Source organism: Silene latifolia, chromosome 4, assembly GCF_048544455.1.
Source record: "Silene latifolia isolate original U9 population chromosome 4, ASM4854445v1, whole genome shotgun sequence".
Classification (NCBI taxonomy): Eukaryota; Viridiplantae; Streptophyta; class Magnoliopsida; order Caryophyllales; family Caryophyllaceae; genus Silene; species Silene latifolia.
Genome location: NC_133529.1, coordinates 43,067,948 through 43,093,886, shown reverse-complemented (window position 1 = coordinate 43,093,886; position 25,939 = coordinate 43,067,948). Strand labels below are relative to the sequence as shown.

The 25,939-nt window shown below is 36.2% G+C and overlaps 2 protein-coding genes across 5 annotated transcripts; one reads left to right on the top strand and one right to left on the bottom strand.

Annotated features, from left to right (window-relative positions):
• The first annotated feature begins 12,873 nt into the window (after positions 1 to 12,873).
• On the top strand, positions 12,874 to 17,603 carry LOC141653473 (uncharacterized). 4 transcript variants are annotated; one of them, XM_074461244.1, is made up of 4 exons: positions 12,874 to 13,106; positions 15,097 to 15,343; positions 15,429 to 15,627; positions 17,421 to 17,603. In XM_074461244.1, the coding sequence occupies exons 2-3, from the start codon at positions 15,152 to 15,154 to the stop codon at positions 15,612 to 15,614; spliced, it is 378 nt and encodes a 125-aa protein (XP_074317345.1). In that variant the 5' UTR covers positions 12,874 to 13,106; positions 15,097 to 15,151; the 3' UTR covers positions 15,615 to 15,627; positions 17,421 to 17,603. The 4 variants fall into 4 exon arrangements, with proteins under 4 accessions (XP_074317345.1, XP_074317347.1, XP_074317346.1 ...); XM_074461246.1 differs by having other exon boundaries at positions 12,874 to 13,110; XM_074461245.1 differs by having other exon boundaries at positions 12,900 to 13,106; positions 15,113 to 15,343.
• Positions 17,604 to 20,436: 2,833 nt separating this feature from the next.
• On the bottom strand, positions 20,437 to 25,570 carry LOC141653472 (sm-like protein LSM36B). The gene is made up of 4 exons (XM_074461243.1): positions 25,140 to 25,570; positions 24,832 to 24,968; positions 20,875 to 20,988; positions 20,437 to 20,692 (listed from the first exon to the last, which is right to left on the bottom strand). The coding sequence occupies exons 2-4, from the start codon at positions 24,944 to 24,946 to the stop codon at positions 20,646 to 20,648; spliced, it is 276 nt and encodes a 91-aa protein (XP_074317344.1). The 5' UTR covers positions 24,947 to 24,968; positions 25,140 to 25,570; the 3' UTR covers positions 20,437 to 20,645.
• Positions 25,571 to 25,939: the final 369 nt, after the last annotated feature.

Sequence of the window (25,939 nt, the reverse complement as noted above, 5' to 3'; positions counted from 1 at the left end):
TGATGTGAAATATGGAGAGATCACTCTAGAAGTAGGAGATGAGAGTATAACTTTTAATCTTGACAAAACTATGAGAGCTCCCCGTTTACATGAACCATGTTTTATGATCGATCATTATAGCCGGAAGGATGATAGGAAGAAGTCGGAACTCCAATGAAAGAAGAAAATTGAAGATGCTTCATTCAAAGAGCAAGTGAATTGTAACAAAGAGAGCTTGCAAAGCTCACCAAAGTCAAGCAATGAAGAAGATGGCCTCATTGGCCAAAACAAGATAATGGGAGAGTTGTCTCTATCAACTTAAGAGATCTTTAGTGATCAAGTAGATGAAGTTTGTGGTCTTTGGGACGATGAGTTTGAAGGGATTTTCAATCCCTACATTGGTAATTCTATCGATCAAGACCGACAACAAGGGCAAAAATCTATTGAAGAACTTTATCACGACAATGAACAAGCTTTTGATTACTTTTTCAAGGTGTTGAGCAACATCAACAACACCTTGGACATGCCCCCTTGACATCTCATCAAGAATGAGAGTTTGGTGGAGTCCTCCCTAAACCACCATTTGTAAATATTTCTAACTCCCTAACTCGCATTTTAATTCTTAATTTGCATTTTTGTCATTTTTGGATTTTTATGCCTTGATCAAGATAATTATCATTTTTGAGAGAAGTGAGGGAGGGACTAATAATTTCAATTGATGTGTAGTGCTTTAGCTTAGTGTGGGGATAGCAATTGCCTAGGCTATTCATGCCTTAGTAGTGCCCCCACAATGAAAAACACGAGATTTTGAAGAAGAATGAAAAAAATGACAAGGGATATGCAAGGTACACGGATGGAACTAAATCCGGGTAAAAGGGGTAGAATCCGAGCAGTTTCAAGAGAATCCGCCCGTCTTCAGGCAATCCGGGCATATTGGGCAGAAGACGCCCGTCCTTTTGAGCTGAATTTTTGAAATTTTGTGACTGTTAATGAATCCGAGCGTCCTGCAATGGAATCCGCCTGTCTTCATAAAGACGCCCGTCCTGAAAGAGAAGACGCCCGTCTTTTTGGCTGAGGAAAAAAAGAAAAATCCCTGGAAAGGAATCCGCCCGTCTTCTCTGAAAGACGCCCATCCCGCATTTTCAAATCCGTCCGTCTTTGCTGCAATCCGCCCGTCTTTAGGCGAGAATTCCTAAAGCCCATCCAGACAGAATTCGGGCGTCCCGAAGGAAAGCCGCCCGTCTTCCCCCTGCATTTCAAATTTTTCGGGTTTATTATAAACCCCATCCCACATTCATTTCCTCATTCCTTCATTCAAAACACTACCCATAAAACCCCATAACTCCAAAACCCTCATCCTCTCCATCACAAAAACAAGATTCCTCAACAACATTCACCAAAATCAAATCGAAACATCCTTTAACAACAAATTAATCACTCCTCTTTCAACAAAAATCAAAACCAAGCACAAAATCATCAACCTTTGAGTCGATTTTTGAATTCATAAAGGCAAAGCCTTTCATCTTTAAATCGATTTGGGTACACTAGAAATTGAAGATTTTCACTCTTTTCTTGGTTTATTCATCAATGGCAAAGACAAAGGGAGCAACAAAAGCAACAAAGGCAAAGGCACTCTCATCAAGACAAAAGAGTCTTCAAGCAAAGAAAGCATTGGCTATGGTGGTAGCTAGCCCAAACTTGGAAGTTCAACAACAACAACCTCCCATGGAAGCAACAACATCTACTACTCCGGAAATTGCTCAACTTTCGAACTATCCGGAGGTAATTTTCATTTCCAAATCCCATAGGGACACTTTTGCTAAGTTTGATAGAAAATCATTTCTATCCACCAAGTTTATTTGTGAAGATGCCTTATATAAGTTGGGTGTCCTTGAGCAAACTAGAGCCTTCTTTAAAGCCATGGGGTTGGAGAAATTGTTTATAACAAAATAATTGACACACCCCTCCCTTACCTTAGAATTTTTGAGTTCTTTTAAAGTTAACAAGGTTGAGACTATGGAAACCATCGAGTTTCGCCTAGCTAATGTTAGTAGGCGCATCTCCTTTGAGGAAATGGGTAAAGCTTTGGGTCTTATTGATTCACCGAGTTATTTCAAGAATGTTGGCAAATATGACCCCGACCCTCTTTGGGAGGCGATTTCCGGAAGGAAATTTGAGAACTTTCATGCAAGTCGCGCTCTATTAGTCCACCATCCGGGCATTAGAGTATGGCACAAGGTTGTAAGAAACACCATCATTGCAAGAAAAGACACCAACCATTTCACCAAACTCGATTTTGTTCTTCTTTAGTCGGCCTTGAACATTGGAAGGGAATTCACCAAGCCTTTCAACTCTCTAAGGCTTTTGGTGGATAGATGGCTAAATGTTGATTGTGGGAAGTAAGGCACTACCGTTATTGTGAATGGAGGTCTAGTCACTCTTTTGGCTAAATACTTTGATCCGAACTTCAACAAGGATAGCAAGTATGGGGCAAAGAAGGGTGGTCATCTCATTGATATTGATACTATGATAAACAAGTACAAGTGGGTCTATCATAACCCTCTTGACACCAAGTATGGGTGGCTCACTAGTGAGGCTATATCTTTTACTTTGCCTTCGAAGATTTGTCGTTTAAGTGTCCACCGGACCAACTATCTCCTTCCCCTTTCAAAAGAGGCCGAATACATTATCCGACAATAAAAGGGTGAAATTGAAATGCCCTCCTATTCCATTGTCACACCACCCTATCCTTTCAAGTACCAAGAGTTCAAACCCGAAGGTGTTGAAGCAAGCAAAGATTATATGACTCTTCTTATGCAAGAGATGCACAAGCAAGCTTTCAAGGATCGGGAAGATGCTTACTTAGCCCAATATCCACCCCTCCTTCACCCAGCTAGGCAAGGACTACTTGACCCTTCATGTCCTTTGCCTAGTTGGGCGGATAGGGAAGTCTTCTTTCCGAGTGCATCTAGGGGTGAATTTCCGGGTGATAATGAGGTTGTCGGTGATGAAGAGGTTGATGATAACATTGATGAAGAAGCTAGTGAAGAAGGAGAAGAGGATGATGAGCAAGGTGAACAATAAAGTGAAGAGGGAAGTGATGATGAGTCCACTTCTAGTGAGGAAGATGATGATAGTGATGATATGATGGAAGATTAGCAAGCTTTGGAGGCTCCTACCCTCTTGAGGTTTGTCTATTTCTCTCTTTGTTGTATTTTATTAATCTTGATCATTGTTGGAGTAGTCCTAGCACCATAGAGAACTAACACCTCGGCCCCATTGAGGTGCTCTCATTTTATTGTTCCCACTTTTAAAAATCCAAAATGACAAATTTAGTTTTATGCATTGCATCGTGTGTGCATGAACTACACCCAACCTTAGGACATTAGCCATAATGTCTAACTCGGTTTGGGGAAGTACATACATACACAACGGGAGGTAATCTAAATTATCCTCTCCGTCATAAACAAAAACCATGCATCATGTAGTGTAGATTAGTGTAGCTTGCATTTAGTGTAAAAATCATGCATCATGTTTGCATAATTTCCCATCATTTTGGCCATTGAGGACAATGCCCATATTAGTGTGGGGATGGGGAATTCTAACTTAACTTTTATTCAAAAATCCAAAAAAATCGAAAAATTTCGAAAAACCATAAAAATTTGAAAATTGAAAAACCAAAAACAAGTTCATTTCCTTTGTAGTGTAGTCAAGTAAATATTATTGTATATATTGTGTTTGTTCTATCCTTGTTCACATTGATCGACTATGCCACATCCGAGACATGAGGATATTGAAGACCGCATGGTATGATCTTCCCAATCTCTTTTTTCCTCTTTATGTTAATGACTATGTGGCTTTATTTTTATTGATGCGGTATAACAATGTGAACTTAGGACTTGCATTTAGTTTATATGTCATATTAGTTGGTAGAATCACTTGCATTAGGATGTATATAATAGTTGCATCATGGCATATAGTTGCATTTAGATGAAATGTTTTAAAAAGTGCCTAATTGGGAACTTTGACAAGAGCAACTAAGCCATTACAAATACTTTTTCAACTTAAGACTTCGCCTACTAGAATGATTGTAAAATACCCTAAATTGTGTCATACTAGTGTCTTTCGACCCATGACCCAAAGCCTAGTCAAGGGTTTGCATGTGAGTCACCTATCCAACCCCGTGATGCGATGTGGACTTGGTTAACTTGTCTAGGTGACCTTGATTGACCTTGTGGTATGGCAACCCAAAAATACTTTCTATCAATAAGTTTGAAGTGCTCATTTCAAAGATCTTGTGTGTGGAAACGTTTTATTGCCAAGGAAACCTCAAATGTTATGAAATGTTGAAATATTGAGAATTTTAGTTGTTTTGATGGAGGCGTACCACTTCGATGTGCTTTGGAGAGGGATCCATTGAATTGGGCCCCTACACGGTTGTGAATTCAACCGCCCAGAGACAGAGTGACTATCACCCCGAAAAGCTATTGTCTAGAGGTTAACCGGTTGCCTAATAAGCGATTGGCGAAAACAAAGGACATTAGCACGGAAGGGACAAACCCCATCTCTAATTTTTGAAATGTAAAAGTTGAATGAGGTCAATTTTTGAATGCTAGTCATATCCACCCTTGTTTACAACGATTTGAGCATTTCATTCCCAAAAAACCTTTTCGTCAAGCCACTTTGTCGAGCTTGGGACGATCCATGACCTTTACTTTTGTAGAGAACTCGAGACTTGTCATGTCATATGCTACTAGCATCATGGGGATCATCATTCCACACCATCTGATCGCTCTTGACGAAAGTATTTGGAAATTGAGGACGAAAGTAGTCTAGTTTAACACCATTTGGAGGTGATTTAGTGCCATCCTCTTAGCCTTAGTGATTTGTTGAACTAGTATTTGTGACGGAATATATGCTCTTAAATTTGTTCTCTTTTAGTTGACTCCGCCACTTGATGAGGAAGTGGCTATTCCTTTTGTAGATGCATCCATTATTTGATTTTGTGTGCTTAATGTTTGGATGTGTCGCCATTTTGGCAAGACCCACCTTGCCTTGCAAGAAGGCATCCTAACTCATGGTTGTCTTGTTGTGAGTTGAAGGGGCGGAGTGAGACCCGCTAATTGTCTCATATCGGGTATGTTATTAGGTTAGTTTAAATAATGGTCCTAGTCTTTGTCACCTCTTTACTCGGGACGAGCAAAGGTTCGGTTTGGGGATATTTGATGTGACCATAATTAGAGCATATTTAGTTCCCGAATTAGCCTTGTTCCCATGTTTTTTAGTGCATATTTGGGTCATTTATTGTCTTTAGTTCTTTGGTTTGCATATTCTTTGAGGTTTTGTGTCCCTGGTAGGAAAGGAGTGCAAACCTTACATTTTCATGGCAAAATGAGACTAAATTGATTGAATCCAATGACCAAGCATCAAGGAGAGACAAGATTAGAAGGCCTTTGTACATATTATAGTAGTTGGGCAATGATGAGGAAAGATCCTTGCATCCCCAAGGAAATCCCCAAGGATTTTATGAAGAAAAGGGAAGAAAAGAAGAAGAAACAAGTCGACGAGCAAACTCATCCGTGCGGATTGTCCCAAGACGCCCGTCTCCAAGACACCACAATCCGTGCGTCTTCCTTACAAGACGCCCGGGCAAAGCAGCTACCGAAGACGCCCGTCTTCTCCCAAAGACGCTCGGCGAGACTCACGAATCCGGCCGTCCCGAGCCTAAGACGCACGGATTCCAAGACAAATATGCAAATTGTTTCTTCAAGCTTCAAGAAAGATGCCCATCCTTCCAAAAATACCGGCGTTTTCTTAAGTAGGGACTTAATCGTCATTTAAGCCCTTAGTTAACCCTAATGCATCCACCTAATTTCCACTATAAATACCCCATTAGTCTAATTGGAAGAGCATGTTCTTCTTATCAATTCTTAGAGTAGTTAATATCAATCAAATCTCTCTTTAGTTTTGTAATCAATAATTAATCAAGTTTTAATACAAGTTTTATTTCCTTAATCTCTCTTTTGTTCATCCTTTATTTTGGGTAATTGAAGATTATTTGGGTTATTATTGGGAGATTGACAACCTCTCAATCAAGCATCAAGTACTTCTATTATTCTTTGCTTTATTATTGGAATCATTAGTAGGTATAATTCTCTTAATCCCTTTTTAATTATTGCTAATTACTTTCATTTGTTCATCATGTTTCACTTTGTTGGTATGATTGACAACCTTGCTAGCATGTTCAACATGATAATGAGTGAGTAGTTCCATAGCTAGGGTTAATGGGTAATTAGGGGAAACCAACATGGGGAATGATTCATGCTTAAATTAATATGCTTTCATGGTTTATTTGCTTACTTGTTTTGATCTCAACTCATGCACATGTTATGTTTGATGAAATGCGAGCATATGAATCCTTGCATTTTTTACCCATCACCTACCTTTTCAATGAGACTTGTAAGATATAAACCAACTCGAGTCTCATTAGACCATGCATGTTGTTGAGTAGGGAAGACTAAGTCGACTTGTAGGTGTTGTACAATCTAATCGATTCGGCTCCGGGACCCAAACTTTCTTAGGATTGTAAGATATAACCCAACTCAATCCATCACAACAATAATTGCTTGCTTATAATTTGAGAACATGTTTGTATGATCAATTCCCATGAATCCTCTATAACCCCATGACACCCTAGTGTTTTTTATCAATTGTTTACAACCCTTTCAATTCATCTTGCTTATTTGTTTTCATTGCTATTTAGTTTAGTGACCTTCTACATCAACCCAAATTGTGACACCCCTAAGACACCACTAGTCTCAATAGAAATCTCATTTCAATTCCCGTCCCTTGGGATCCGACCTTTACTTGTCTCTTTACTAATTGTAGAGTTGTTTGTGAAGCTATAAATTGTGTTTTGGTATAGGTGCTCCTAACGACAAGTTACCGAAAAGATTTAGTCCGGCCAGGTGGACTAATTGGAACATATACACCACAACCAAAAATTCTTAGATGAGAAACATTTGGTTCGTGACCAGAAACCAACTTTAGGGGAGATTTATGATAACTTGTTAGTCTGATGCGAATTAGTGCTGCTGCATGTAAAACAGCATGCCCCCATGCCGAAATAGGCAATTTAGACCTCATAAGCATTGGTCTCGCAATTAATTGAATGCGTTTTATTAATGACTCGGCAAGACCATTTTGAGTGTGAACATGTGCTACAAGATGTTCAACACTTATCCCAATAGACATACAATAATCATCAAAAGTTTGTGAACTAAATTCACCGGCGTTGTCAAAACGGATAGTCTTAATGGGATAATCTGGAAAGTGAGCTCTTAATCTTATCAATTGAGCTAGTAATCTCGCAAACGCCAGGTTGCGAGTTGACAACAAGGACACATGTGACCATCTAATATTTATTATTATTATTATTATTATTATTATTATTATTATTATTATTATTATTATTATTATTATTATTATTATTATTATTATTATTATTATTATTATTATTATTATTATTATTATTATTATTGGTATTATTGTTATTATTATTAGTATAATTTTTTTATTATTATTTCAGTTCAGATAAGTTCAGTTCAGCTCCATTAAGTTTAGTTTAGTTCAGTTCAGACAATTTCAGTAAAAAAGAACATGGCCTAACTATTGGACTCTTACTAAACTTATAACTCTACTTCTCCTTAGATTTCTAGCCCAGTTTTGTGGGCCTCTCCAACCGCACCTTGGACCAAGGTTAATGTGGGTGCTTCATTTTGTACTTCTCCTCGAACTTTTGGTTGCCTTATATTATTACCTCTTCGACCCCGTTGAAATTTTTCGCCCCTGCTAACTTAAAATCTTAGCTCTGACACTGATAAGAAATACGCCTTTTAGCATTGTTCATCAAAGAAGGGGGAATGGAGGCTCCGACACTCTGTCCCTAAGTACTCGAAAATAAAAGAAACAGTTGATGCATCAATTAATACCATAAAGTATCGAAATGGTCCACTTGGTGGATGTATAGGTCCACAAATATCCCCTTGTATCCTTTCCAGAAATGTAAGGGATTCATTCTCTATCTTTGTAGGTGATGGCCTAATAACCAATTTGCCTTGTGAACAAGCGGCGCATGAAAACTCACTAGTTTGAAGAATTTTCTTATTCTCCAATAAATGCCCACATGAATTTTCAATGATTTTTTGCATCATCAATGATCCGGGATGGCCAAACCGGTCATGCCAAAAAATAAAGTTGTTTTTATTTGTAAACTTTTGGTTTACTAGTGCATGAGATTCAATTATACAAATTTTCATATAATACAAGCCAGAAGATAACGCTTGTAGTTTTTCCAACACACTTTTCTTGTTCAAATTTGAACGTGTGATATATAAGTATTCAACCCCATTCTCATTTGCTGTCTCAACATGAAATCCATTTCTACGGATATCATTAAAACTCAACAAATTTCTTTTTGACTTAGGAGAGTACAAAGCCTCATGTATTTCAATATTTGTTCCATTAGGCAACAAAATATTAGCTCTTCCCGAGCCTTCAATTAATTCTGTACAACCAGCAATTGTACAAACATTTGTCTTTTCCTCTTTAAGACAAGTAAAATATTTCTTATTTTAAAGAATTGTATGCGTAGTCGCACTATCCGCGAGGCATACATCTTCATGTGTAGCTCCCATAATCTTCATAAAATAAATTACATGTAATAAGATATATGTCTATTAACAAAATATGTCTATTAACAAAATATGTTTATACGTTACAAAATATGTTTATACGTACACTTGGCTATTGCCATACACTAAAATATGTCTATTAACAAAGAACTAGTTTTAAACCCGTGCAAAATTGCACGGGTATGTATTTGGGCCAAAATGAATGTTTTTTATGTATATTTGTTTTTGCATTTCTATTGTACCTATCTAATTGGTCTAAATCAACGATGGACATAATTAATGTTTAAATTTGTTACAAACATGTGTTCACATGCACTGGTTTATAAGGAAATAACGTAATCTACTCTTGTAAATAAAAATTGCATACACTCTGGATGTGTGCCATAATCTCAAGGTTTTGATTATCTTTGCAATATTGAGTTTTTGTGACATACTCTGAATGTTTGCAATCCTATATATAAGAAAATATAACATCTTACTACACCCTAAATCCCCCACTACTACCATAACCCCTCAACCCCACTTCTTTGAAACTGCTGTAACTGCTGCCATGCCATATTTAACTGCATATGCCCTAATCTCAGAATAAGTTGATTATTTGAATTTAATGCAGTTTCGGATTTCATAGTTGGACGGTCCAAGTGTATTTATCATGATGATAATAACGTTGCCCTATCATTCGTACTTGTAGAAGTAGAAATTACTCGGTAGCCTATCATTGTCATCTTCGAATTCGGAGTGCGAGGCTGATAGTTAAATTGTCATAATTTCTGCTCCAAGTACATAATCCTCGGTGATGAACGGCTTTCTATACAGATCTGAGAGGATTATTTTTTTTAAAAAACAACATATTTTAAAGTGTTTCGACTTATCTTATCGTGTTTTTATTATTTAAAAAATATTTGTTATAACAATTGTGAATTATTTATAAAAAAGTTTTATTAAAAATTTTTTAATCACTTGTAAATTAAATGAAAATTTATTTATTTGTTTTTCTAGAGTAAAAAAAAATTAAAAATTGCTTTCAATGCTTGTTGAAGTCTATATTAACTCGGTTTCCTATCATTGTCACTTACCAATTTCGGTGTGCACGGCTGATAGTTCAGATGCCGAGTTTTATATTCCAAGTACAAATGCCGTCATTATTGCTATTTTAATAAAAAAAAAATTGTACACTGTGTTTTTAAAAAATTATGTTTTGATTAAATTTACTGCATCGTAAAATTATTTATAACAAAAATACATGTTATTCATTTTGTAATTCATTCCCGATGTATTTTCGATCCGTATATAAGTGTAATTCCTTCCTGAAATTATGTAATTTTATTGTGTAATTTTGTTTTAAAAATTATGTAATTCAATTACGTTTACTCGCTTTTGTAATTAATTCTGCGTCAATTTTATTCATTTTCTTTACACGAAATGTATAAAATTTTATCATAATATTAATTCGAAGAAGTATTCCATAAGATGATTTTATATAATTTGTTGCGAGACGGATTTTAGCGCATGTTTTAAAAGACGGATATCTGAATAATTAAATACGTTGCACACACATGGGCCCCACCATAACCTGAATTTTCGAAAAAAAAAAAGAAAAAAGAAATTGCATTAATGACGTGGCTCTCTGTATGATGAGTATTGTCTTCTGAATTTATATAGATAAGATGTTGGGTAGGTTGGTTAATATGCTCAATGAAAGTAAATGCCAATCAGTGACGTAAGTCCTGTGTGTGGATCACTTTGCTGACCTTTTACGAGATAATGGTACGTAATAAACAAATAATATCCGAGACGATGAGATAATGGTACGTAATTTAATTAAGCAATAATAACCATTAATGAGATAATGGTACGTAATTGATTGTCTAACATTTAATAAAACAATGGTACGTAAACTTAGTAAAACCTTAAGCATGCACTATGATATAAATTCGCTTAACATAAATAAAATTATTAGTAATATCCGTTAAATAAACTTAACACACATACTTAATAATATCCGAAAACAAAGTACGAATAGTAGCTAAATTGAACGAAAATAAATAACTTAAGTAATATAAAAAAATTTAGTCCAATTTCGGGACACTTCCATCGCCAATCAAATGACCAATTTCTCCATTAGGATCAAAGGTCATGAAATATGAGATGTCCAAATCCATAAATTTGTCAGAAACGAAAGGTAGATTGTTATCACCATTAGCATAATTCGTCTCAAACTTTTCATGCTCAGCAGCAAAATTTCCTTCTATATTCTTCTCTTTGTTATTTTTCACTTGTAAAGATCAACAAGATGTTGCGGCGTACGACAAGTATTAATCCAATGTCATCTACTACCACAACGGTGACATGGATTTTCACCAATTTTCTTTATCTTATCATGTGAACGATCTTTTGGTCCCCCCTTTCGGTGAAAATACGATCTTTTAAATTTTCCACTTCTACCACCACGAAAATTGCCTCGTCCTCGTCCACGTCCAGGGCCACTACTCTAGTGTGACCCGAATATTTATTTGTCGCATTCACTATAGGGAATGGACCAGAAACTGTCGCATTTACTTCTGGGAATGGATCAGTGCCAGTAGGACGAGACTGGTGGTTTTTTAACAGGATTTCATTATTTTGTTCAGCCACCAATAAGCATGAAACTAGTTCAGAGTATTATTTAAATCCTCTCTGACGATATTGCTGTGAAAGTAGCAATTGTGAACTATGAAAAGTCTGATATGTTTTTTCTAACATATCCGCATCAGATATCTTTTCTCCACACAATGTCAACTGTGAAGCGATTTTGTGCATGACTAAGTTATACTCAATAACGGATTTGAAATCCTGTAACCTTAGGTGAATCCAGTCAAATTTTGCTTTAGGAAGAATTACTGTTGTAAGATGGTCATACTTTTCTTTCAGATTTTGCCATAAGATCAAAGGATCTTTCACAGTCAAATATTCATATTTGAGTCCCTCATGGAGATGACGACGGAGAATAATCATGGCCTTGGCCTTATTTTGTTCGGATGCTGTATTCTCCACTTTAATAGCATCACCAAGGACATAAGACTTAAGATGCACCTCGGCATCTAACACCTATTCAAAATAATTACTTTCAGAGATATCCAAGGCCGCAAAATCAAGTTTGGTCAAATTTGACATGCTTAAACTATCACGAAAATAAAACAAGTTAATTATAATACGATTAAAACAAATAATTAACAATGATAAGATAAACCTACGATGGGTCTAAACCAAATACGGATAAAAAAGAATAAAAAATAAAAAAAATAACAAAAACATAATGATTAATAGACAAAATTATAACGTGTAAAGTTGAATTGCCACCAATGACAAGTTACATGTAATGCTGCTGCATGTGAATGATACTTATTAATGAGAGTCGTGTAAAAATTGCGATAACAATAGTAAGAGAAAAAGGAACATACATCGGAGGTATTACCTCTATCTTTTTTTGTTTTTGAGCATTTATCTATATTTTTTGAGCTTATTTCCATAAACTTTATTTGTTTTTGAGTATATGTATGTTTTTTTTGAGCTTATTAAAATTTATAAGTTAGATTTTATTTTTTTCCGTCAAAACTCAAATTTTACTAAACTTATATGTAATGTTTTTGAGTATTATTGCAATTTTTTAGAGTTTAATGTTTAAGTAAATAAATTCAAAAAATATATATTAAAACTCAAAATTTTTAAAACAACACTCAAAAAAATTATTATAATGCTCAGAAACTATGGATTTGTGGTAATACATCAGATGTATAATCCACTTACTGCAATAGTAAATAGGTAAAATTTCGGTAGTTTTTTTTTTTTTCTTTTCTTCTTAACAAACAGTATGTTTTTATGAGAATAAAATTTAAAGTAGGAGGTCTTACCAAGTTCTTACCGTTTAAGTGAACAAAATATAAACTAATGTTAGAGATTCGTGCTGATAACGTGTTATGAATAATAGAGAGTTAAGGGAGAATATAGAGAGCGGAAAGGTATTCAACTTTATTCATATGAAGGGTATATATAATATAAGAGTATATCTATAATATGATAATAGAATATATTTTAAAGATATGGTAATATATGAATATCCATATAATATCTAAATATATTTCGTAACATAGCTTTCATTTTCCCTTTACTTTTATGAATAAATTTAGGACCGTTAGATGTTTGGAGAAAACAATCTCAACCGTTGTAAGTATGGAATCCAATATGGACTCCTATTTTACTGTCTTTCTTTACCAAAATCCCAATTCTTTTCCTTGAACCCAAAACCCACCTCTAGGCTCTAACCCTAAACTCACCTCTAACCATAAACTGAGATTATACGGCAGCCGACGACGATAGTGACCGGCGAAGACGACGACCAGCAAGAAGGATAAATCCCTCTTTTTTTAATCCTATTTCGAATCCATCAGTTATTTAGTAAGTATGATTTTAATCTTTTTATTGTTTTTTATTTCATATGCTTATTTGAATTGAATCTCATACGAATTTGCTATTCAGTTTTCTATTCAAACGAATTTGCCCTTAAATTAGTACTGTATTAATTTGCTATTCAATTGATATTAATTTGTTCTTAATTTCATATGTTTCGTCTGATTTTACTGATGATGATTTGTCGAAGAGTGTGCTAGTTAATGAATGAATGCTTTAAACTTTGCGCTTTGCTTATTTGATTTTCAGGGATAATGTACATGTGCTAGTTAATGTAAGTGAAATCAGTGGTGTTTGAATTTTATTTTTGCGTATACCTTTCCAATTACAAAAAAATGCATCAATTACTCTAGATAATTGTCCTTTTATTCTTTTGGGGTAAATCCAGTAGAAGAATAAGAAGATATTTGTCTTAAATTATATACTTTATTTTCAATTCTAATTTCTGGGTTTAATAATTACTCATGTCAAGTTTTTTGTCATTATTGTCACTCCAGCCAGTCTTGCTATAGACGGATATATCCGTTTATAGCAAAAGACGAGTCAAATACCCTTAAAGTGGTGATATTTTTGGGCCCCATCACGCAAGTTGTTGTTTGTCTTATGTGTAATGTGGTATGTTACTTGGTCCGTCATTAGTTATAGACGGATAGTTGCCGTCTATAATGAGATTTTGTGTTGTCACTTTCTGGTAAATTTATGGGGTTTCTTCTCTTTTTCTAGGCTTTTCAATTAATTATGGGTTTGTTATTATTCTTTTTTGTTATTAAAAATGTAAATATTGTTATTGGGCATATTTAATATTTATTGTTTAGTATATTTAATATTGGAAATCATCGAACAATGTAGCGGACAATGTAGATGGACAATTCTGACAATAGTCATAAAATTTAATTACTTGAAATAATTGTTGTAATTATAGCTACTTGAAACCGATTTATTATCTACGGATTATACAATTAAGACATGATAGAAACCAAGTATAATGCTCTGTTAATTCCCATATAGAACGTGGGTACTGAAAATCAGGAAATACAAAATGTATTTTTTTGACTTATTGACTTTCAACCACAGAGACACATACGCTCTGTGGTTGTTGCTTTAATAAATAAGATACGATATCAATTCTATTAAAAATCGATCTGGTAGATTGTCGTGAAAACTAAGAGGGTAGTGGCAAAGACCAAAGGGTAGACAACTTTTTTTTATATATATGGTGGCCGAAATTGGTAGTGAGAGAAGGATAGTGTCATAATTTGGAGTGGATATAATGCAATTCTTGTAGCGGAAGAGGCTTTGTGGATTTTGGGATGAGCCATGCCGGGTTTTGGGCGAGTGGTTTGCTGCTTTCGCTTAAAAATAATATCTACCATGAGGGGTTGTGACCGAATTTTAATAGTGACCAAAGGAGTGGTGGTCGAATTTTAGTAGTGAGATAATGCAATTTTGGTGGTAAATTGGCCAAGGGGCTGGTGGCCAATAATTTTGACGGTGGTTGACCAAAGGAGTTGCAGCAAAACATTAATAGTGGGTTTGCTGCAATTCTATTCTTGGGGTTCTGTAAGGTGGATTAAGGGTGGTGGTAGTGGAAGAAGATTAACTCTTAATTAAGGCGTTAACTTTTATCAAGAGCCTCACTACCACATTTGAAGACCATCTCAATCAAAGCTTTAAGGTTATGATCGACTCAATCAGTCAATCAATGATCATATATCTTATATCTTGGGCCATTGAAATTAAGAAACCGTTGCTTAGGAATTAGAAGATGGGTTTTTAAATTCTAATTCTAAATTTCCAATTAAAGAAGAAAAGAGTTGGGAATTCGGGTCTTAAAAAAAAAAAGAGGGTAGAGAGTCAGGGTGAGAAATTAGAAAAGCATTGCTTTGTTTTTACTAAATTAGATTTTTTTTTTCTTTTCCTACCACTATTATTATTTTAAAACTCTGAACAATGGGCCCCTTTCTAACTTGGGCCTTAGGCCGCCGCCCCTCCAGACGACCCTCAGAACCGGGCCTGCGCTTAAATTGTAGAAGATGAGTGCTTTCAAGGCGTTCAAGGCACAAATTCCAGTAGCATGGAGCCCCCACCTGTATATTACATTGGTCAGGGGTATGCCAGGAACCAGAAAACTTCATAGGCGAACCTTGGAAGCGTTGAGGCTTCGCAAGTCTAATAGGACTGTCATGAGGTGGAATACACCCACTGTTAGAGGAATGATACAGCAGGTTACATCATCGTACTCTTCATTGCTTCACTTTCGTCATTTTTTTTCGAGACACCACACTTTATAATTTTTTTTTATTAATGCAGGTTAAAAGGTTGGTTGTCGTGGAAACTGAAGAGATGTACAATGCTCGGAAGGAGAATGATGCAAAGCATCGAGCTCTACGTCCTCCACTGGTTGTCAGCCATACCCCTGCTCCTGCTCCTGCTCCTGCTCCTGCTCCTGTTCCTGCTTCTGCTTCTGCCCCTTCCCCTGCTGCTACATCCGCTTAGAGAGATCTCAAGGGTATGTTGCTAAATTGTCTGCTTATATCATATGTTGGTGCGTAGATAATCAAGTGTAGATGCTGAATCTGCCTCTGGCTCTACTGCTGATTCTGCTAATCCACAAACTTGCAAAGACACGACTTAGTAATCTCTTTCAATAGCTCCATATACAATTTGGGGAAAATTTTACATTTCCTCTGTGCTATTCATGATACTTGCAATAGGGGCTCCGAGTTAATACTGCTAAATCTAAGTATCAGCATGACTTTTGGAATTAAGGCTCTGATGTTGTTGTTGTTGTAAGTATCAACATGACTAACTTAATGAATTAGATTAAAAGGGACGCCTTTTTCAGTTGCCACATTCTTTGCTTTGCAAATGTTAATGTTTTTGTTGTTCACTTACCCTCTTACGTAAGTTAAGAAGTGCCCTTGACTTCGCTTGGTGCAAGGCACTAGACAGAGGCACCTTAGGTGTGTCTTTTGCATGTTAGCCGTGCTTCCATTTTCTTTTCTTCTATGATGCCCTCCCTTTGCCCCATAATACCCATCTTGTATTGCTTTACATGTGAAACTCATTACTTGTGCACATCTCTCCTAAAACTACGGCTTCTTGTCTGTATACCTGTGTAAGTATCTAGTTTGGATTCTGGGGTGTAGTCAAAACTGCAAAGTGTGGTTTTGTGTCAGGTTCAAATGCTACAACAGTAGATGCCTTTGTAGGGTCACATACTCAGTGAGATTGGAAGTGTAGGATTGCAGTTGCATAGGTTTGCTGTTTAGATTTACAGGCGACTTGGTTTGATCATTATTTGTGGGATGTGGGGATGCCATACGACTTTTTTGAATTAGGTCGATTGGAGGTAGGGCTAGGAACCTGAAACCATTGGGAATATTTGTTTGTAAAATGGTGCAAATACTTGGTTATTCTGACAAGGGCTTTGAAAGCTGTTTCTTTCTCATTGGTCTTCCCTCTATTCGCCCTGAATCTCTTCCTGCATGAAGGTTGTATATGGAAGGCTTTATTTGGTCTAGTGGCGTAGCGTCCTTCAAAATATCAAATATGTTCCTTTTATTCGGAGGTCCAGCCTCTGCTGGGAAGGCATTACGGATACAACTCGATCTGCTTAGAGGTCATTATCAAGGGTTATTGTGGAAATAACGATATCCTTTGACCTAGAAACTATGGTCATATGGAGTTGTTCAAAAGAGTGATTTTGGGTGTGAAATTCTTTTGCGATTGAATGTACTATGGGAAAGAGGACAACTTATTTGGACAACCAAAAGGAAATGAGGGAAATAAAAGTTAAACAAAGCTATTTTAAAACATGGTTTTTGTAGCAAATCTGAGTACAACTTCTGGATATTTAGTGTTCTTACAATCTGTAGATTTTATTTTGTTTAGTTAATAAATCGATAGAGATGTTTATGGTTTGTTGTCACATCCCACTAAAAAATGGCTATATGTTACTGAATACCATTTCCATATTTCCAATGGAGCCAAAGACTCGTTACTCTTTGGTTTTGGATTACGATGAATTATGGTATAAGTCAAAATTGCTCACTCAAGTGGTTGTACTTCTTTCTCTTGTGATGTAGTGGTCATTCGATGTAGCTTTTGACGCAATTTTCATTTTGGGTCATTCGGAAACAGTCCTTTTGTATTTCTAACACAAGGGTAAGGCTGCATACACCCGACTCCCCCTTACCCCGCAATTTGTGAGAGCCATTGAGGCAGTGGGTAATGTTGTTCCTGAATTCATTTAGATTGCTTGATGGATTATTGTCATCCTGACTCGGTTTTGGTTTGCAGTGTGGGTATTGTTGACGAACAGGTCATCCAATAAAGTGATTTTGGATTAGATAGTCGATAAGCCCTCAATATGAAGATTAGGAGTACAAGCCAATAACTCACTTGTTAGGTGGTTATCATAAGTATTGTAGAACAGTCATCGATGGCTCATCTAGTAAGGATCTGTTACAATGTTCTTCATCCTACCCCGTTTCTTTTATTTATACATTTATCATGTTATTTTCATTGTTGTTTATTCAAAAAATAGTAGTGAAACCTTCTCACAAAAGGTACAATGAATATACTGTAGTTGTTTTGACAAATTAAACATTGATGACGTATCTGAATTTGTAAGAACTCTTTTTCTAAAATAATGCTGGAAAAAAATTGTCAAATTGGGTCAAAAATGAAAAAATGCATCGTTTTGGGGTGCACTTAGGATCATAGTTTAACGAAACTAGGGGGTTTAAAGTCGCCGTTTCACATGGTGGCTTAGTCAAAGTCGCCATTGGGAATGGCAACTTTGTAGTGAAAAGAAAAACAGGTATTTATATCTTATCAAGTTCATATACTTCAGTGCAATGTGCTTGGTGTAGTGTAAAGTAGTTTGTCATCACCACCTTGAGGTCTCGGGTTTTGACACCCATTGGTGAAAAAATTTCTTACCAAATTTGTCTTTATTTTAACAAAAATCCATGCTGCAGGAAGATTCGAACCCTTGAACCCTTGACCTTTGCAATGAGAGTTACAACTCTACCATCGCAACCAATAGATCTTGCTATTATTAATTAACAAGTCTTTCTTAAGATGACAATATTCGTTTTAAGATGAAAACGGGTTAAATATGCTCCTATATATATAAGACAAACTTTTTGTTAATCCCTAGGCATCCTCCTTTTGTCTTATCTTACTATACCTGATCTGTTTATTGTTTAAGTTTAAAATGGACATTGTCGTCTTGAACAAGAATTTGTGATTATCAAGACCATGGTAATAAATATGATATTTTATTTCATTTAGAAGTCGTCATTCCCTATGATGACTCTACTATATGGTTGCTCTTTTTCCAAAGCTAAAACGCGATCTTAGGCGGGCCCAATTTGACAAATACTTTCAAAACCAACCCAAATTGATACATCTTTAAAATAAATCGCTTTGTAACTCGACATATATTTGAAGAAATTATTGTCAAGTCAACATTAAATGATCTTCAAATGTGATGGTTGGTTCAAGAGGAGTGTCTAAATGATCATTCATTATCATCATTAGCATTGTAAAGCTTCCAGTCGACGGTTTTTGTTTATGTTTGGTTCCAAGTTTTCAAGAGAAGTGTTGGATGGCCGACAGTGTAACAATACCTTTTGACTAGCTAAAATGCCATGCCCCGGGAAAATTTATGTTGCTGACGATAATTTAGGTACGAGTAACTACTGTGGGAAAACGATTTATTGCCTGCCTCACACACAGAATTTTAAAATTACATATCTGCAGAGAAAAACTTACGAGCCACAAATTTTTAATGGTAGTCTATTAATAAGGGAGCCACTACAAAAAAGATCCGTAAAAAGATAAAGAAGAGGAGTTCTAGAAGGAGGATTTCCAAGACCGTGATAGAAGATACGCCTTCTGTAGATATCACCAAAGTTAAACCCATTGCCCCAAGTTCGAGTGTATCCTCCTTAGGCGACAACTTCACCCCTCTGGGTACCCAAATCAGCCATGCCCCCTTCAGTAATTCTACTAAGGATTCTAATTTGGCTTTCTCTTCCTTGATTGATAATACCACTTTTATTTGCCCTAAACCTCAGTTTGGTTCTAATGACCATCAAGCTTCCGTTGTGTCAACCTCTACTGATGACCGTTAGCCTTCCATTTCTTCGACTTCTCCCGTGAAGTGTAAGTTCGCTTTTTCGGTTGAAGGTTTTCAGTGCGGCCCTAGTACGCCTTTGTTTCGCAGGTACCCTATGATTCATCAAGTGAAAGAGAAAAACAAAAGGAGAATTATCACTCCGAAGAAGGATTATAGCAAAGGAGATGAATCTCCAAGACACAATTTATCTACTTGTTCTTCAAGTAGATACCCCTCCCAGAAATTCTACGTTCCCGTGGTGTAAGTGTCTCTTGTTGCAGGTACTTCTCTGATGCGCAGCTAATAAAGAAAAGGAACGAAACGTTTGCACATTTGGCCAACTCTGATCGTTCGCTCAAGAAGCCTACTTTGCTTATCACCCCTATCCTTAGTTTAATTTCTTATGATAATGATGTAATAATGAAATCTGACTCCGAGAGTCGGATTTGTATAGTGTAGGTTAATCTTTCTTTACTGCTGTCAAAAAAAGTCTCCTAACCTTTGGTAACTTGGTTGCAATGCGATGTGACAACTAGAGCTGAGCAGAAAATCCGATTATCCAATCTGATCCGAACCCGATCCGTTTTCTGGATATCCGATCCGAAAGTTAAGTTTGGATCGGATATCCGATCCGGAATTTTTGATTTTGGTTTGGATATGAATATTAGAATTAAAACATTTGAATATCCAATCCGAAACTTTAGTTTTCTAGTATAATTTTGAGAAAATACAATTTTATCTGATACAACTTAATCAAAGTTTAAAATATAAGAGAAATATGTAAGTGGTACTTCAATTTTATGTCGAGACCATTGGAGTAAGAATATTAAAGAAAATTATTATGTAAGACGATGAATATGATCGTGTTTCAAAATAGTTTTAACGTACATTCCAAAATATAGATATCCGATGGATATCCGCATCCGATTCGATTATTTTAGATATCCAAACATTGGGTATCCGAAATAGCTGGAAATGGATATCTGACTTCAGGAATTTCTAATATGGATATCCGATCCGAACTAACACTTTGGATCTGATATCCAATCCGTGCTCTGCCCTAGACTGGCAACTAGGGAGCAATATTATGACTGTTATAAATGGCAATTACCTGATAAATTTTGATTTGCAAAAGTTAACAAAGCAAAAAAAAAAAAAAAAAAAAATGTTCACGTAACAAGCCACGGATAGCAGAAGAATTAGCTGCTGGATATACATAAAACTTGGCAAGCAAGAAATAGTAACATAGAATCGTAGAGTGACGAACAAACAAGCTCAATAATCAATCAGAAGTACAAAAGTGTGTTCGTAATACAAAGCAGTCTTAAACATGTACCATCTTCCAAGGTTAGAACAGCTGCATATTTTCAAAATGCTCGCAAGTTTTTGTCTTATAACTAAGCTCCATCAGCAAGAGTTCTCTTTGTGGTGCTGATATATAGCACTGCATTTGAAAAACGAGGTGTCATTAAAGCAACATTAATTTGAAATAACACAAAGCTTATGTAAAAATGTTAACGAAATACTACCTATAGAAGTAAGTTACTACTTTGTAAAAGTTACTGTATTTCACTATTTTGTAAGGGTATTTGGGTAAATCATGAAAGAAACAGTTTCAGTAAATACCATTGTTCCCATGGATGAATGCATCACCATACTTGTTCTTCAGTTGTCCATTAACGTACTCTTCTGTTTGCTCCATGGCGATGTTCATGTATCCATCAAGGCATGCTAAAATGCCTGCCGACATGAACAAACCAAAATTTATCATGTTATACTTCGTAGCTAAAATGAAAGTGACAATTGACCTAAAATCCAGTTCAATCATATATGTGCACAACTCAAGCTCAAACTTGTTCCTTCATAGAAAGGAGATCCGAATACGACTACTTGATTTAAACAGAACAGTTAAAATATACGGGGCACTTAATATCTTCTTCACAAGCAAATAATTGAACACCTGGTTAGCATTGTTCTTAAGTTTGTTGGTTCAGTAACATGGACATTCTCCGATCATTCTATACTCTCCCCTAATCTCCTATCCCATCCATTCTACTTTCTACCAATGCCCCAATGCAAAGTTTTAAGATAATGTTAAAGAGTTGTACTCCATAATTTTCAAGGGCATTGAAACTTAATATTTTTAGTTGATTCATTAATCCCTCACCACTGCTAATCCAATTAGCGTACCAATCTACATTGATAGCCATTACCTCAAAGGCATAGTCAGCTCTGCAAAACTGCCTTTATTTTTGCATAGATTCTAAAGCTCTAACTTCCAATTTCATGATCCAAGGAAAAAAAACGCACTTGAAGAGAAGAGAGAAGTTGAAGGAGGGCATAGAGAAATGAGTCCATTGACATGGGTGGCTTCAAACGGGAGGAAGTGACTTTGGTTGCGTGAGTGTGTGGCTGGCATCGAGTCGATAAGAGAGAGTATGCCAATGTTATAAATATTCATATCTAGAAATGAATGGAGTTGTCAAATTGGAAATATCATTCAGCCAATGTGCTCAGATCAATAAGGAGTACAGCTTTGCTTGTCCTACAGAGCAGAGCTATAAGTCTTCGAAAACAGTACAAAAAAAACTATCTATACCCCAAAAAAACAAACTACCTCAAATTCCACCCTTCCGAGTTACGTTCCCATAATAAGCTTAACAACTTAACATCTTTTACATGATAATTACACTTCACAATGCATTGCAATCTCCTTTGACTAAAAAACCGTGGTATATAGAGGAAACTGACAAGCTATGCCAAATAATTGCCAAAATAAAAACTAAATTAACTATATATGCGCTCTCTACTCTCTATCCACGAAGCTCACCAAAGTTTAACATTGGCAAAGTGCCACTAATAAGGTCATCCGTTGTGATCACAATTTCAAATTGAAGGTCGTTGAACCCTACAAACATCTAGTTGGGTGTGACTACAAAAAGAAACAGCTTTCTTAAAGATACCCAATCCAAAAACATCCAACCCTCCAAATTTCAGATTTTCAAATTTCAAATTGAGACACTCGGTTTAAAGGTCACTCAAACTTTCAAATTTACAGCCTATGATTTCTGAGACCAATATATTCCACGAGGTCTCAAGTCAGCACTGGTTTGAACATAGTACCCATTGGATAATGAGAACTCTCATATTCCCTCTGTATTTTATACTTCTCACATCTTCGATATCTCTCAAAAGTATGGGAGTACATCTTATGAAATGGGTACACTTTAACTCTTAAAAGAGCATTTTCACTCCAAACATAGTGATATAATCTTTGCAATTTTTCAGAATACTTTTATGTTAAATTGAAAGTGAAAGCGGCCAAAGCGCTTTTCCAAAATCGAAAATCTCAATTACATAGAAAGCAGAGGCGGCAATCATTGACACGACCCGAAAACACGACACGAACCCGACACGAAGCTATCAGGTTAGAGTCAAGACGTCGTGACCCATTTAAGTAATTGGGTTGACACGACACGACACGACACGAAACTTAAATGGGTCGGGTTAGGATTGATGTCTTTTGACATGAACCCGATACGAATAACCCATTTACTTAAAATTGTCATAATATATTTGGCTTGAGTCAATAATTCAACAAAACAACTTAAACATTAGCATTTTGATTCAACATTTTTGGGATAATAGGGTTATAAAGTGTAGTTTATAGTTTATTGAGTTAAACGGATTAAATGGGTTAAAAATGACCGACTTAAAGATAAATGGGTTAAACAAGTCGGGTTGGGTTCATGGGTCGGGTTAGGGTTGAGACAAATGACCCGTTTATGTAATCGGGTCGGCTTAGGGTTGGGTAGTGGTGACCCGTTTAATATTAACACGAACACAAACACGACACGACCTGATCTATTTGCAAGGTCTAATTATAACCGGGTATTTTAGATGTCTCTTTAGGGATGCCAAGTTGCCAATTCTCTCTAACTAATCAAGCAGCAACAATAACAACATCAGAGCCTTAATCCCAAAATGATTTGGGGTCGGCTGACATGAATCATCCAATAGAACAGTCCATGAGTGATCGCACACCTCAAAATGCGAATATATAGAAAAGGAAAAGTGAAAAATAAAAGGGGAGTGAAACATAATACAAAAGTCAAGGTAAACTTATAGGTTTTAAAATCAAAGTCCGGATTTTTTGTAGAAACTTAGAATTTGAATCGAGAATAAGGATTAAAACGATTTTGAAAATCGAAGGAAAACTTATAGGTCCGGAATACCTTAAAAGTAAACCAAAGTATTAATATATAACAAAGTTGTTGGTAAAAATGTATAGCAAATCCGTTTTTACCAACAACTTTGTTATATATTAATACTTTGGTTCTCTAACTAATCAAGGAACTAAAAAAAAACAAATAAAAGTTCCAGGCCTTTGGCTACCATCAAACGAGTCGTCTCTCTTCAGTTGTTGATCACATTTGTTAAAGAAATTAAATTCAAAAGTCTAACTATCCCTCCGTCCAGACAGTTTGACGCAATCCCGTAAAGAAAACTACTTCTAATTAGTCTATTCAAATGTAAACTACTCACCACAAGACACGGACTACATCAACAAATTCATATTACTCGAAACACATTTCATCTTCGTATTTGTTATTTCATACACGGTTTTACTAAATTACACACATTTTACCATTAGTTTCTCTCAAACTAGGATTTTCATACACAACAATTCTCTCTTTTCTCTCCCACTCAAAACCTAGCAACTCCCTTCATCTTTAGACCAAAAGCTTATGAAAACTTCACATTCACAAATGTGCAACAGCAAGTGACCAAGCCTACTCAAAGACACCAAAGTACGTGTATGAAAAAGGATATTAAATAGGATCTTTAAGGCCTGAATTTAATGAAGAGAGGCAATTTCAATTCTTAAGCCTTGTTTGGATACCAAAATAGGAGGGAAAGGAAAGGGAGGGAAGGGGCCAAGGGGGAATAGAGCATGGGTGTTTGGATACAATTTCCCTCCAAATCTTTTCGGAGAGATTTTGAGTTGCCTTGGAGGAAGGAAAATGGATCCTTCCAAATCCCTCCCCCTCCATTTCCCTCATACCCCTTTTGTTATCCAAACAAGGAATTTTAAATCACGTACTCTCTCAACCTTTCCTTTCCCTCCAAATCCCTCTATCCAAAGAAGCCCTAAAACAACTGAGATGATTTGGAAATGAAGAGCACAAGGTACCCTATAAACATACACAATATCACTTGTTAAACCCACAAAAACACCTAACCGGCATGAACACGTTTTCAGAGATACTCCACGAATAAATTAAAAACAGTGGTATATTGGTATAACTAAGGGGGCTACCAGCCTACCAGTGGCAGTCACCCTCGAGAAATGAAAATAGTCTGAAACTTTTAGTTAAAGTTTTCGAACTTTTCCAAGTTGACCTAGTTAACATTATCATTTCACCCCCAGAATTTTACATCCTAGTAACATTAAATCGAGGTTCGGCTACGGATCAAAATGGACTACAAACACAGCCATAACATTAAATCCTGGTCCCGCTACTGATAAAGATGGATTATAAAGATAGTCGATTATTAAAAACGGGAACAGCAAGGAATTACCTCTATAATCAACACCAGAATTAAGCTTAACAACAACAGGACGCCCTCGAATTGATTTAAGAAAATCAGCGGGTGTTTTGGTGTTGCCCAATCCTTTCTCGCCTCCAGTACTCATCTTTTGAGCTTAATCTAACAAACTGTCAATTACAAAATCGAATTCAAAAAAATTAGGGTTCTTGTACTGTGTTGTTACCCAAAAAAAAAAGCCACAGAAAGATTAACATAAGCATCGATTGACAGAAAGCTTGATGTAACATTCATGAATTGTGCGTAAATTGCAGAAAGAATTAAGAAATTAGGGAGTTTACCTGATTGAGATGGTGTTCAATTGCCGTGGAAGAGTAAAAGAGGAAGGGTGGCTAAAGAGAGACTAGAGAAAGCAGAGAATAAAACCCCTCCAAAAACCCAGCCCAAGTAGAACCTTAATTGTCGGCTAATCGGTTTATCGCTAGTTGGGTAAAAATATACCGACAAAATTGACCCATCCGAATAACTCGATCAACATTTAAATTAAGGATCCGAATCTTGACCAAAATCTAAAATTTGTCAATGCTTGCGTAGTTACACATCTCATCAATAGGAAATTTTTAAGCTAGAGAGAGAAAACCTAGAATTTCAAATGCTCGAGCCTACATCTGGCCTCCCGCCGAATTCTAACGGTTCTCACGTCCACCTTGCATCTGCCAATCCCAGCGAGGATTTTCCTACCCTTCCCCCACCAACATCCCACAAGAATTCCAAAAGAAAAACGATGCATATTGAGGAGTTTAATGCCAATACAACAAGTGACGGTGGCCCGGTCGCGGGGCAGTCTAATCCAATCATCCCAAGGTCAACCCAAACATTGAATCCCTCTACAATCTCGTACAGATAAAAGGTGCATGGAATCTCATTTGATGATTATAGTCTCAATGATTCATCCTTAGACGACATTGATATCGATTCAGATGACGATGACGATACATATATCGATGAAGATGAAGATGTCTGCCCTCGCATTTTGTCTCATAAAGAAGGAGAAGGCTATCATCCGAAGGCCATGGCGCCACTCCCTCATTATCAAAATGTTCGATAAGAAAATTGGATATCTCGCTTTGATGAGGAAATT